General features: G+C 40.9%; 1 protein-coding gene and 1 pseudogene across 6 annotated transcripts in view; both read left to right on the top strand.

The window, feature by feature from the left end:
• Positions 1–5,249, top strand: part of Itgb6 (integrin beta 6) — a 124,312-nt gene extending 119,063 nt beyond the window's left edge. For all 6 annotated transcript variants that reach the window (NM_001159564.1, XM_006498808.4, XM_006498809.1 and 3 more), the window contains one exon: positions 2,958–5,249. In NM_001159564.1, coding sequence (NP_001153036.1) covers positions 2,958–3,056 — 99 coding nt within the window. In that variant the 3' untranslated portion in view covers positions 3,057–5,249. The remainder of the gene's footprint in view (positions 1–2,957) is intronic.
• A 1,997-nt stretch (positions 5,250–7,246) lies between these two features.
• On the top strand, positions 7,247–7,498 carry Gm13567 (annotated as a pseudogene).
• Positions 7,499–14,665: the final 7,167 nt, after the last annotated feature.

The following is a 14,665-nucleotide window of genomic DNA, read 5'->3' as shown; positions in this document are numbered from 1 at the left end:
GTTTGATGTTCCCAAGTAGATGACAAGTAGGTAATAATTATTCATTTGCATGCAAAAGGGGTTCAGTTCCAAACTTCAGTTCAAATCACACAAACATGTCCTCCTCCTGGGACAAATGTATGCTCGGTACATACAATTAAAGGTCTTCAGTATAACTATTTAAAAATCTAAAACCTATTTCTTCTCAGGGGATGAACTCAACTGATCTTTAAAACCCAGTGAGCTGACCTGACCCATCGGGCCCCTGGGATGCTTAAGGGGACAGAGATGAAGAGAGATCTTTGCCCTGACCTCCTGAAATATTTTGTCAGGTCTATACAGAAAGGTTGCCTTATATTAAGTTTAAAAAAACACCTCTCAGCATTTTTCTTCTGAAAACACGAATGAAAGACATTTAAATTCATCTTTGATTAGGCATTTTTTTCTCTTGGATGACAAGTCATTAACTTGAGGCCAAAAAAAAAAAAAAAGGTTTAGCCTGACATTTCTAGGAGTCATGGATTGATTTTGTTCTATGCTAAACAAATCGTGTCTGCAGTTGGCAGTTAGGCGATCATTAAAAAAACCTGTGGGTCTTGATGGGGTTTTCTTGTAAGTGCTTCTGTTGAAACCTGAAAAAAAAATGTGCCATGGTTTTGCAGAATCCAGCCTTATGCCATGGCCTTGATATTTGGGGAAATCAGCCTGGTCACCTTATGTACTTAGACACTGGCCTTGTCTAAATGTGGACACTCACCCAAGGGCCCTAAGCCTGAGTCTCAACTGGACATCCCACAAAGGGAAGTCAATAAAGAATACGGACAGCACTAACCACCTCCCCTCCCGCTCCTGCTCATGAAGCACAAATGCTAGCATGCTTTACTGAACCCTCACCATCAGCTGAGGTCAGGTCCCACCTCCTTCCTTCACCTCCACGGGAGTGTGGACTTGTTTCTTCTCCAGTTAACATCGCTTCCTTCCCTTCCAACTAGGGTGGACTCCTAGTCCATTGACCCTCTGCAAGGAATCCCTGAACTAGTCCAGACTGGAGTAAGTGAAGTTTAGAAGTAATTGAGACCTGCACAAAAGTAGATAATCAACTATCTACAAAACAGTGTTGTATTGCCCTGTCTCTTGAAACTTGAGCCATCCCCTCTAGAGTGCCTATAAAATCTATTTGGTGGGGTTACTGAGATGGCTCAATGGGTAAAGCACGCAAGCAAGAAAACCTGAGTTCCTATTCCTACCAACCATGTAAAAGCCAGACCCGGTAACTCAAATCTACAACTCCTGTGTTGGAGGGTTTAGAAACTGGCAGATCCTGGGGCTCACTAACCAGTCAGTCTAGCCAAAATGGTGAGCTCCATAGCACCGAGAGACTATGTCTCAAAGGGAGTAAGGGTGGGGTTCAATAAAAGATATACAGAATTGACCTCCACCTCCTATACACATGCATGCACAGGCAAGCATAGTTGCACACCCATCTTTAACACAGACACACAAAATTCTATTGCATATGGGGGGTAGGTATATTTTAATATGACTGACAGATATGGGGTAGGGCCTACGAGCAAGTACTAGTCCTAAAAAGGCCTAAGCTGGCCTTGATCACTGCCTACTTGTTCTTCTGATTCCATAACCCCTCCCTCTCTTCATCCCAGGCTTCAGCTATCATCCCTGCCTGGTTTTCTAATCTTGCCCACATTTTCTAATCTTGCCTCTTTAACCAATGCCTTCATCAATAATTCCTAGACCTTAAACTTCATAAACTTCTGGGTTTTATTGCAAATGAGACTCTACACCTACCTGAGACCATAGCCGTTACTATTCACCTTTTAAAGCTTATACTGCTTATGGCATCTGGATTAACTATCCAGGCTAACCTTAGGAGTACAGACAATACAGCAAGCTGGCTTTCATCAACCAGGAAGCTCTAGCCAAGAAACAACTTTTTCTTGTCCTCAGTGCAGATATGGCATTGGTCTCTCTGAAGTCACATGACCAAGAGCACTTGGTCAGAGGTTGGATCACTAGCTCAAAGCAGTATAGACGTAGCTATAGGGGCAATTCCCATACAGAGGGAGTGTTATCACAAATCTAAGGGCAAGGTTAGGTGAGATCAGGAAATGTTTTTGCTTTCATCAGTTCTTCTGATAGCAAATACAATTTTGTTAGTATATAGATAAAATTCTTTTCCCTGAGGGGTTGTAAACGATATCTACCCTTCATCCTAAAGTCCCATGGTAAACCAGGCACTATTCTACCAATGTTCATTCTGGAGAACTGCAAAGTTTATTGGGCTTCTTCACAGAATACAGGAGGGTGGATGACCATGAGTGTGTAGCTACTCCTCCCATAAACAGCTTTGGAGACTGCTAGCCAGCCAGTCTAGTCAAATTGGAGGGGTCCTCCCCCACCCCTCCAGTGTAGGAGGCAGGTGTGTGGGTCCTCCTCCCACAAACCTACAAATAGCCCTGGAATGCTACCCAGCCAAGTCTAACCAAACTGATGGGCTCTACCCTGGCCTCATGCCAGCCCCATCCCTGTTAACTGAGAGACTCAGAACATAAGGTAGAGGGCCAGCGAGGGTGAGTCAGAGGGTAACAGACATTGTGGTCAAACCTGCTGAACTCAGTTTGATTCTTCGGACCTCAAAGTAGAAAGTCAAAGCTGGCTCCCAAGGTACCCTACACAGGCACACAGTAGCACACAAGTGCCCTTCTGCTACACAAATTGGTGTAATAAAATTAAAAATAATAATTTCAGAGATGTGCATACGCATATAACATGAAATAACAACATAAATGAGATAAAGGTGGATAAAATTTAAAATTTATCAAAATAAATTCAAATAGCTTCCAAGATAGAGCTTTGCTCTCCCATTTGAACTATAACACAAATATTTGAAGATGTGGAAATGGTGTACTAACAAAATGCATCTTTTCTTTGAACCGTTTTTTCCCCCTACTGTTCTTTAGGGAACCAATCCTCTGTACCGAGGTTCCACCAGCACTTTTAAGAACGTGACCTACAAGCACAGGGAGAAGCACAAAGCAGGCCTTTCCTCAGATGGGTAGACAGACCTCCTTCGGCCAGAGAAAGTCAACTCCGCTTGCGTTAAAGGTTTACTGCACTGTATGGTTTATCATGCTTTGTCGCTTCAAAAGGAGGTCGACTTAAGATAATAACAGGTCATTCAACAACCAGTCATTCAGGGCATGAAGGTGAGACATTGTTCGCTGATTGGAAACAATCAAGAAAAGAATATCCCAAGCAAAGAGATGAATTCAAGATCCCTTGAAGAATATAAACTCTGTTGCATTAATGCCTCAAAAAAAAAAATCATCAAAACGATTCCCGGGAACTTGATTTGCATTTGAAAAATGTTCAGAATTAGAATCTCATTTGCTTCCGGAATCCAGCTACCTAAAGTCTTTGTCTCCAAAAAAATCCCGGAGTCCTTATGCATTGTCTACCCATACTTGCAGAAAAATCTATTTCCTGAAGGAATTTGTTTCTTTGGTTGGTTTGGTTTGGTTTTGTTTTTTTATTTCCTTTCCTTTTCTTTTTTTCTTTTTTCTTTCTTTCTTTCTTTCTTTCTTTCTTTCTTTCTTTCTTTCTTTCTTTCTTTTTCTTTTTTTTTTTTTTTTAGAAAGGGTGTCTCTATGGCCATTCTGGAACTGACCAGGCTGCCTGGCCTTGAACTCACAACCATGGAACTGCCTGTCTCTGCCTTCCATTTCATGCTCAGAGATCTTAACTTTTATGTATGAGAAATGAGAGTCTGATTTCCCATCAACTGAAAGAATCCAGTTCTCCCAGAGTGACTTCCCAAGTGAGAGATTGAAAATTAAGTCATGGGCTTGTACTCTTAAAAGACATGGACACAAGTATTTTGTTTGAAAGAGGAGGAAGGGGTAATTTATAAAATGTGTTGCTAGTAACACTAAAGATATGGGTCCTCCGTGTTCAATTGCCCTCTGATCCCCAAGTTTCCCTCCTATTATTCCACATTTCTCAATTATTGCACTCAACTACAGTCTTCAAAACTCCACAACTGTCATACAAAAGTATCCACTTTTTAAAAAATCACTTTAAGTTATTCGCTTGTCAACTAGAATTTTGAGAATAGAAAAGAAACCTAGGGTAACAGAATCAAAGGCTACACAGCTTTATATCAAATGTGTCAAGACTGTGGAAGTCCCGCATGAAGTCTGCCCTACATGTAGGACATTCCTATCCCGTATGTACCACCCAGAACACACATCCCAGCTTCAGGAGGTGGGCATGCCACCCACTTGCTCTAAAAAGTAAAACCACTTACAAAATCTATGCAAGGCAACAAACAAAACCGGTAGAAGATTGGAGGGATAGTCTCTGGAGGGTTTCATTTCTTATAGTTACTGCTGCATTACAAACCACTTTGATCTCACTGGATCTCCATAGAGATGCTGAGAGGATGGGCAGAAGAGGTGGGTACAGACTCTCAATCTTATAACCCCAAGCCCTTTGTTCTCTCTACTGCACGAGACTCTTTTGTCAGTAAAATGATGGAAGGATTGTATTAGTTATGGTATAACTGTCTTAGTTTGAAAGTATACTGACACAAAACAATTAGCACCTAGGCCCCCGGAATGTGGACCGGTTGCTGTATTTTTGTGCTGTGTGTGTTGCCTTCACTGGATATTAAGGTGAATCCACTCCCTAGGTGAACAGCTCTGTGTTTGTGAGTGGAGGCTTTGACAGCTGTCTGTTGAATTGTCAGCTTGGTCTCAAACCTCCTTCACTCCTGCCATATAGGTCTGTGTACGTGTCCACATCATCTAGGTTCTTTCTTTTCTGGTTTTTAAATGACTCAGGTAAATTAGTCTGTTAGGGAGTACACAGCTAAATTTAAAAGTCTTAATGAATCTCCTTTGGATCCCTGAATGGTCCAAGATCTTGGAGTCTGGAGCAACCAGCAGATTCACTCCCAGTGATGTGGTGAGACTGCTGAGGATACACGGGGCTGTTTGTGCTGTTTTTGTGTTATTGCTGAAATGAGATGTTAGGAAATAGAAGTTTCTCTCATGTGTGTATCAGGAAGAATTTGTTCTTTCTCTAATTACCGTTTTGACCCAAGGCAGGACCTTGAAAGAGCCAAAACATTAACAGTAGTGCTTCTGTTCACTGAAGAATTATGTTACATGGAGATAAAATGGTTGTTTTTTTTTTTAAAGTGGTTTTATTGTATTTTGCGTTGACATAAATAAACATAATTTAAACAATGAGCCTTGGTTGGATGGTAATGCCTTTTATTTACTTGGTGCAAACCCCTTTCTTACGTTTCTGGATCTTTCTGTAAGTTACTCTAACTTGCTTTGGTGATTTCAGTCAAGGGCCAAGGAGAAAAGCAGCACATTATCCCACATTTGGTAAAACCAATTTCTTTAGTATTGGTGTTATGAGCTTAAATATTTCCCCTGAATACCGCCCTTAAAGAACCAGGTCTTAACCCCTAGACTGTAAAATTACAGATAGGATTTTTAAAGATGCACATAAATTTCAGTGTGAGGCCCTAATCCAGGTGACTGATGTCCTTTTTTAGAAGAGGGGAGAGGACAAAGATGAACACAGAGGTCATTCCATGGCACGGGAAGAAGACTGCCATCCATAAACCAAGGACAGGGCCCTTGCTGCTTACTTACAACCCTTTGTATATGTACCTATAAATGTCACATATGGGTAAAATAGCAGTTCCATCATAAAGATTTTTGAGGAATTCTTATGTTGATTTCTATCTTGCTGTAAAACTTATATTCTCACCATCATCTGTTCCCTGTCTCCCACATTCATACCAGAGTTATTTTTTCTTTCTGATAGCCAACATGACTATAGTAGGATAGACTCTTGGAATAGTCTTAGTTATTGCATGTAGTTTTTCTTTTATCGGATATTTTCTTTATTTACATTTCAAGTGTTATCCCCTTTCCCAGTATCCCCTCCAGAACCCCTCTTTCCAGCCCTCCATCTTCCAGCTTCTATGAGGGTGTTCCCCCATCCACCTATACTGGTGCATTGAGCCTTCACAGGACCAAGGGCCTCTCCTCCCATTGATGCCTGACAAGGCCATCCTCTGCTACATATGCGCCTGGAGCCATGAGTCACTCCATGTACTCTTTGGTTGGTGGTTTAGTCCTTGGGAGCTCTGGGAAGTCTGGTTATTTGATATTGTTGTTCTTCTTATGGGGTTACAAATCCCTTCAATTCCTTCAGTCCTTTCTCTAACTCCTCCATTGGGGATCCCATGCTCAGTCCAATGGTTGGCTACAAGCAACTGCCTCTATATTGGTCTCTGGCAGAGCCTCTCGAGACCAACTATATCAAGCTCCTGTCAGCAAGCACTTGTTGGCATCTACAATAGTGTCTGGGTTTGGTGACTGTATATGCGATGGATCCCCAGATGGGGCAGTCTCTGGATAGCCTTTTCTTCACTCTTTGCTCCACACTTTGTCTCTGTGTCTTCTCCCATGGGTATTTTGTTCCCCCTTCTAAGAAGGACCGAAGTATCCACAATTTTGGTCTTCCTCCTTCTTGAACTTCATGTGGTCTGTGAACTGTATCTTGGATATTCTGAGCTTTTGCGGTAATATCGACTTATAAGTGAGTACATACCATGTATGTTCTTTTGTGATTGAATTACCTCACTCAGGATGATATATTCTAGTTCCATCCATTTGCCTAAGAATTCATTTCATGAATTCATTGCTTTGAATAGCTGAGTAGTACTCCATTGTGTAAATGTGTCACATTTTCTGTATCCATTCCTCTGTTGAGGGACATCTGGGTTCTTTCTAGCTTCTGGCTATTATAAATAAGGCTGCTATGAACATAGTGGAGTATGTGTCCTTGTTATATGTTGGAGCATCTTTGGGGTATATGCCCAGGAGTGGTATAGCTGGGTCCTCAGGTAGTACTATGCCCAATTTTCTAAGGAACCACCAGACTGAATTCCAGAGTGGTTGTACCAGCTTGCAATCCCACCAGCAATGGAGAAGTGTTCCTCTTTCTCTACATCCTTGTCAGCATCTAGTTTTAAACTACTACCTTTTGCTCCAGGACAGCTGTACTCTGGAGCCCCTACTCAGCTTCCCTTTTGCTCTACAGCCTTCAGTCCAGGAGGTGACCATGCTACCAGTCCCCTCCTGAGACCCTTGAATTGGAGAATAAAAGACATATACCTGCTTTCTGCACTCTTTCTGGACCAGTGAGCAGGGATGGCCTCAGAATGTAGAATGAAGCCGGTGAATTTGTGGACCTGTATGTGCCACGGAAATGCTCCGGGAGCAACCACATCTTTGCTACCAAGGACCACGTGTCCTTTCATATGAATGTGGCCGAGGTTGTCAGGGTCACAGGCTGGTTTAATGGCCATTTTAAAACCTATGGCACTTGTGGGTTCACTCGCAGGATGAGCAAGCCAGATAATTCTATTCTCCAATTGGCTAAGGCTGATGGAATTGTCTCAAAGAACTTTTGAGCAGAAGAAATTGGGAATAATTTGTTACAAATAAAAGTGATAAGTACAAATAAGGAAGAAGGAGAAGGAGAAGGAGAAGGAGGAGGAGGAGGAGGAGGAGGAGGAGGAGGAGGAGGAGGAGGAGGAGGAGGAGGAGGAGGAGAAGGAGAAGGAGAAGGAGAAGGAGAAGGAGAAGGAGAAGGAGAAGGAGAAGGAGAAGGAGAAGAAGAAGAAGAAGAAGAAGAAGAAGAAGAAGAAGAAGAAGAAGAAGAAGAAGAAGAAGAAGAAGAAAAGAAGAAGAAGAAGAAGAAGAAGAAGAAGAAGAAGAAGAAGAAGAAGAAGAAGAAGAAGAAGAAAAGAAGAAGAAGAAGAAGAAGAAGAAGAAGAAGAAGAAGAAGAAGAAGAAGAAGAAGAAGAAGAAGAAGAAGAAGAAGAAAAGAAAGAAAGAAAGAAGAAAAGGCGCGCACACACACACACATACACACACACACACACACACACACACACACACACACACACACACACACAGAGAGAGAGTCTCCAGCCTGGAAAATCGTGCCCTTACCCATTTATTATCTCTGTCTCTCCACCTGTCCTAAACGTCAGTGGCTAGTCCCACCTAGCCCCTGCCAAACATCCTTGGCCACCTGCCTGTAGCAGAGACCACCGGCCCCAGCTCCCCCAGAGACCTCACATGGTTGCTGCATTCTTCCTCCTGCAAAGCATGGCAAAAAGACCCTCTCCCCTTCCCTGCATCTGCCTTTTTCCTCCTGGGAACCAGAAGTCCCGCCTGTACCTTCCACCCAGCAATTGGACCCCAGTCTTCTTTACTGACAAATCAAGAACCAATTGGGGAACAGGACTTTAACATCAGAGCCCACTGCCTTGACTTAGTTTGTATTTCCATGGTGGCTAAAGATATTGAATGGTTTTTCATATATTTATTGGTTATTTACATATCACCTTTTAGAACCTTATTCTCCCATTTATTGGTTTAGTTGGTGGGATATTGTTCTCTCTCTCTCTCTCTCTCTCTCTCTCTCTCTCTCTCTCTCTCTCTCTCTCTCCTTTCTCTTTCTCTGATGTACATGTGTATATGAATGTGATTTATGTGTGTGCATGTGATATTTGTGTGCATGTATATGCATATAAAACCAGAGCTCCACATTGGGTATCCTCTTCAGTCAGTCTTCACCTTGTTTTTTGAGACAGAATTGCTCACTGAACCTGGAACACACCAGTTGACTGGCCACCTAGCCCTGAGATCCTTCTACCATAGTCTTTCCCCATACCCTACCCAGCACTGTGCTTAAAGATACATCACCATGTCTTGTTTTTGCATAGGTTCTTGGGATCTGAATTTGGGTCCTGATAATGCACAGCAAACACTGTACTAACTAAGCCCTCCTCCCAGCCCCTCGTTTGGGTTCTTTTAATCTAATTTTTTGAGCTCTTATGTATTCTGGATATTAGTTTTGTGTCAGATGAAGAGCTAACCAAGATTTTCTCTCATTCTATAGGATGTCTCATTACTTGACAAACTATTTCCTTTGCTATGAAGAATTATTTTTAAAATTCCTTGCAGTCCCATTTGTCAATTCTGGGTGTTGTTGCTTGAGTTCTTGGAGTCCCTTTCAGAATGACCAGACTTTCAAGTGTTTGGCTGCATTTTCCTCTATTACTTTCAGACTTTCTCCTCTCAGATTAAGATTTTTGATACATTTGAGTTTTGTACAGATAAGATTGAGGCTTCATTTTTTTTATACATTTGGATATCAAGTTTTCCCATGTGTGAGGCTATCTTTCTCCCACAATGTGTGTGTGGGGGTTTTTTGTTTTTTTGGGGGGGGGCATCTTTGGAAAAAATCAGATGGCTGTCCCTATTGGGGGGGTGGTAATTCTGTAATTTCTAATCTACTTCCTTGATCTTCATGCTACTTTGTGACAGTGCCACGTGGCTTTGTTACTGTGGCTCTATGGTGTAACTTGAAATCAAGTATGGTCATAGCTCCAGTAGTTTTCTTTTTGCTCAGACTTGCTTTGTTTATCTGTCATCTTTTATGCTTTCTTGTGAATTATGAAGTTGATTTTATTGTTTATATAGATGGTCATTAGCAGTATGTTGGGATTGCACTTGGTAAGACACCCTTTTTCCCTACTTTAATTCTGCCAACCCATGAGCATGGAAATTTCATCTTCTGGTTTTTTTTCAATTTCTTGCTTCCATGTTTTTGAATTGTTCACTCTTAGAGATCTTTCAGTTTCCTGGTTAAGTTTATTACTAGGTTTTAAAAGGCATTATAAATGCAATTGTTTTCCTGATTCCCTTCTCAGAATGCTTATTATTGGTAAATAGACATACCAGACTTATGAATACATGAGTACAGAGAATTAAGAAGAAGAAATAATGCTCACAAAGTCAAATTAATCTCTCTATCTCCATTCCTTAGAAAAATGCAAAGTCAAATCAGGAGTAGTTATTTCTGAGATGTGCTATTTCTTTTTTAAATTTTTTTGAGATGATAATATAATTACATCATTTCTTCTTTCCCTTTTCTTCCTCCAAAGTTTCCCATATGTTCCATGTTCATCTCTGTTCTTCAAATTCATGGCCTCTTTTTTCTTTAATTGTTGCTATATACATATGTGTGTGTGTGTGTATAAAATGTGTGTGTATATATGTATAAATGTATATACCTAAATACAACCTGCTCAGTCTATATAATGTCACTTGTATGCATATGTTTTCAGAGCTTATCATTTGGTATGATATATTAAATTGATGTGCTCTTCCCCAAGGAAGACTATTTATCCTTCTCCTGAATTCCTTTGTTGCCTGTAGTCTTTGTCTGGAACTACAGGTTTGAGGTCTCATGAGCTTTCCCCCATCGCATGCCTATTGGTGTCATCCTTGTCCAGGTCTTGTTAAGGCAGCTATGTTGAGACTTTATGGGTATAGCTTCTTATATTTCTTTTTTTTTCTTTTTTTATTAGGTATTTTCCTCGTTTACATTTTCAATGCTATCCAAAAGGTCCCCCATACCCACCCCCCCAATCCCCTACCCACCCACTGCCCCTTTTTGGCCCTGGTGTTCCCCTGTACTGGGGCATATAAAGTTTGCAAGTCCAATGGGCCTCTCTTTGCAGTGATGACCGACTAGGCCATCTTTTGATACATATGCAGCTAAAGACAAGAGCTCCCGGGTACTAGTTAGTTCATATTGTTGTTCCACCTATAGGGTTGCAGTTCCCTTTAGCTCCTTGGGTAATTTCTCTAGCTCCTCCATAAGGGGCCGTGTGACCCATCCAATAGCTGACTGTGATCATCCACTTCTGTGTTTGCTAGGCCCCGGCATAGTCTCACAAGGGAGAGCTATATCTGGGTCCTTTCAGCAAAATCTTGCTAGTGTATGCAATGGTGTCAGCATTTGGAAGCTGATTATGGGATGGATCCTTGCATATGGCAGTCACTAGATGGTCCATCCTTTCGTCACAGCTCCAAATTTTGTCTCTGTAACTCCTTCTATGGGTGTTTTGTTCCCATTTCTAAGAAAGGGTAGAGTGTCCACACTTTGGTCTTCGTTCTTCTTGAATTTCATGCGTTTGGCAAGTTGTATCTTATATCTTGGGTATCCTAAGTTTCTGGGCTAATATCCACTTATCAGTGAGTACATATTGTGCGAGTTCCTTTGTGATTGGCTTACCTCACTCAGGATGATACCCTCCAGGTCCATCCATTTGCCTAGGAATTTCATAAATTCATTTTTTTAATAGCTGAGTAGTATTCCATTGTGTAAATGTACCACATTTTCTGTATCCATTCCTCTGTTGAGGGGCATCTGGGTTCTTTCCAGCTTCTGGCTATTATAAATAAGGCTGCTATGAACATAGTGGAGCATGTGTTCTTCTTACCGGTTGGGACATCTTCTGGATATATGCCCAGGAGAGGTATTGCGGGATCCTCCGGTAGTACTATGTCCAATTTTCTGAGGAACCGCCAGACTGATTTCCAGAGTGGTTGTACAAGCTTGCAATCCCACCAACAATGGAGGAGTGTTCCTCTTTCTCCACATCCTCGCCAGCATCTGCTGTCACCTGAATTTTTGATCTTAGCCATTCTGACTGGTGTGAGGTAGAATCTCAGGGTTGTTTTGATTTGCATTTCCCTGATGATTAAGGATGTTGAACATTTTTTCAGGTGCTTCTCTGCCATTCGGTATTCCTCAGGTGAGAATTCTTTGTTCAGCTCTGAGCCCCATTTTTTAATGGGGTTATTTGATTTTCTGGAGTCCACCTTCTTGAGTTCTTTATATATATTGGATTTTAGTCCCCTATCCGATTTGGGATAGGTAAAGATCCTTTCCCAATCTGTTGGTGGCCTTTTTGTCTTATTGACAGTGTCTTTTGCTTTGCAGAAGCTTTGCAATTTTATGAGGTCCCATTTATCGATTCTTGATCTTACAGCACAAGCCATTGCTGTTCTATTCAGGAATTTTTCCCCTGTACCCATATCTTCAAGGCTTTTCCCTACTTTCTCCTCTATAAGTTTCAGTGTCTCTGGTTTTATGTGGAGTTCCTTAATCCACTTAGATTTGACCTTAGTACAAGGAGATAGAAATGGATCAATTCGCATTCTTCTACATGATAACCGCCAGTTGTGCCAGCACCATTTGTTGAAAATGCTGTCTTTTTTCCACTGGATGGTTTTAGCTCCCTTGTCAAAGATCAAGTGACCATAGGTGTGTGGGTTCATTTCTGGGTCTTCAATTCTGTTCCATTGGTCTACTTGTCTGTCACTATACCAGTACCATGCAGTTTTGATCACAATTGCTCTGTAGTACAGTTTTAGGTCCGTCATGGTGATTCCACCAGAGGTTCTTTTATCCTTGAGAAGAGTTTTTGCTATCCTCGGTTTTTTGTTATTCCAGATGAATCTGCCGATTGCCCTTTCTAATTCGTTGAAGAATTGAGTTGGAATTTTGATGGGGATTGCATTGAATCTGTAGATTGCTTTTGGCAAGATGGCCATTTTTACAATGTTGATCCTGCCAATCCATGAGCATGGGAGATCTTTCCATCTTCTGAGATCTTCTTTAATTTCTTTCTTTAGAGACTTGAAGTTCTTATCATACAGATCTTTCACTTCCTTAGTTAGAGTCACGCCAAGGTATTTTATATTATTTGTGCTATTGAGAAGGGTGTTGTTTCCCTAATTTCTTTCTCAGCCTGTTTATTCTTTGTGTAGAGAAAGGCCATTGACTTGTTTGAGTTTATTTTATATCCAGCTACTTCACTGAAGCTGTTTATCAGGCTTAGGAGTTCTCTGGTGGAATTTTTAGGGTCACTTATATATACTATCATATCATCTGCAAAAAGTGATATTTTACTTCTTCCTTTCCAATTTGTATCCCCTTGACCTCCTTTTGTCGTCTAATTGCTCTGGCTAGGACTTCAAGTACAATGTTGAATAGGTAGGGCGAGAGTGGACAGCCTTGTCTAGTCCCTGATTTTAGTGGGATTGCTTCCAGCTTCTCACCATTTACTTTGATGTTGGCTATTGGTTTGCTGTAGATTGCTTTTATCATGTTTAGGTATGGGCCTTGAATTCCTGATCTTTCCAAGACTTTTATCACGAATGGATGTTGGATTTTGTCAAATGCTTTCTCAGCATCTAACAAGACGATCATGTGGTTTTTGTCTTTGAGTTTGTTTATATACTGGATTACATTGATGGATTTCCGTATATTGAACCATCCCTGCATCCCTGGGATGAAACCTACTTGGTCAGGATGGATGATTGTTTTGATGTGTTCTTGGATTCGGTTAGCAAGAACTTTATTGAGGATTTTTGCATCGATATTCATAAGGGAAATTGGTCTGAAGTTCTCTATCTTTGTTGGGTCTTTCTGTGGCTTAGGTATCAGAGTAATAGTGGCTTCATAAAATGAGTTGGGTAGGGTACCTTCTACTTCTATCTTGTGGAATAGTTTGTGAAGAACTGGAATTAGATCTTCTTTGAAGGTCTGGTAGAACTCTGCACTAAATCCGTCTGGTCCTGGGTTTTTTTTTTTTTTTCTGGGAGACTATTAATAACTGCTTCTATTTCTTTAGGGGATATGGGACTGTTTAGATGGTCAACTTGATCCTGATTCAACTTTGGTACCTGGTATCTGTCCAGAAATTTGTCCATTTCGTCCAGGATTTCCAGTTTTGTTGAGTATAGCCTTTTGTAGAAGGATCTGATGGTGTTTTGGATTTCTTCAGGATCTGTTGTTATGTCTCCCTTTTCATTTCTAATTTTGTTAATTAGGATGCTTTCCCTGTGCCCTCTGGTGAGTCTGGCTAAGGGTTTTATCTATCTTGTTGATTTTCTCAAAGAACCAGCTCCTTGATTGGTTGATTCTTTGAACAGTCCTTCTTGTTTCCACTTGGTTGATTTCACCCCTGAGTTTGATTATTTCCTGCCTTCTACTCCTCTTGGGTGAATTTGCTTCCTTTTCTTCTAGACGTTTTAGGTGTGTTGTCAAGCTTCTAATGTGTGCTCTCTCTAGTTTCTTTTTGGAGGCACTCAGAGCTATGAGTTTTCCTCTTAGGAATGCTTTCATTGTGTCCCATAAGTTTGGGTATGTTGTAGCTTCATTTTCATTAAACTCCAAAAAGTCCTTAATTTCTTTCTTTATTCCTTCCTTGACCAAGGTATCATTGAGAAGAGTGTTGTTCAGTTTCCACGTGAATGTTGGCTTTCTATTATTTATTTTGTTATTGAAGACCAGCCTTAGACCATGGTGGTCTGATAGGATGCATGGGACAATTTCAATATTTTTGTATATGTTGAGGTTTGTTTTGTGACCAATTATGTGGTCAATTTTAGAGAAGGTACCATGAGGTGCTGAGAAGAAGGTATATCCTTTTGTTTTAGGATAAAATGTTCTGTAGATATCTGTTAAGTCCATTTGTTTCATCACTTCTGTTAGTTTCACTGTGTCCCTGTTTAGTTTCTGTTTCCATGATCTGTCCCTTGATGAAAGTGGTGTGTTGAAGTCTCCCACTATTATTGTGTGAGGTGCAATGTGTGCTTTGAGCTTTACTAAAGTTTCTTTAATGAATGTGGCTGCCCTTGTATTTGGAGCATAGATATTCAGAATTGAGAGTTCCTCTTGGAGGATTTTACCTTTGATGAGAATGAAG

This window comes from Mus musculus, chromosome 2 (assembly GCF_000001635.26).
Source record: "Mus musculus strain C57BL/6J chromosome 2, GRCm38.p6 C57BL/6J".
Lineage (NCBI taxonomy): Eukaryota > Metazoa > Chordata > Mammalia > Rodentia > Muridae > Mus > Mus musculus.
This window is presented reverse-complemented; position numbering and strand designations above follow the sequence as displayed.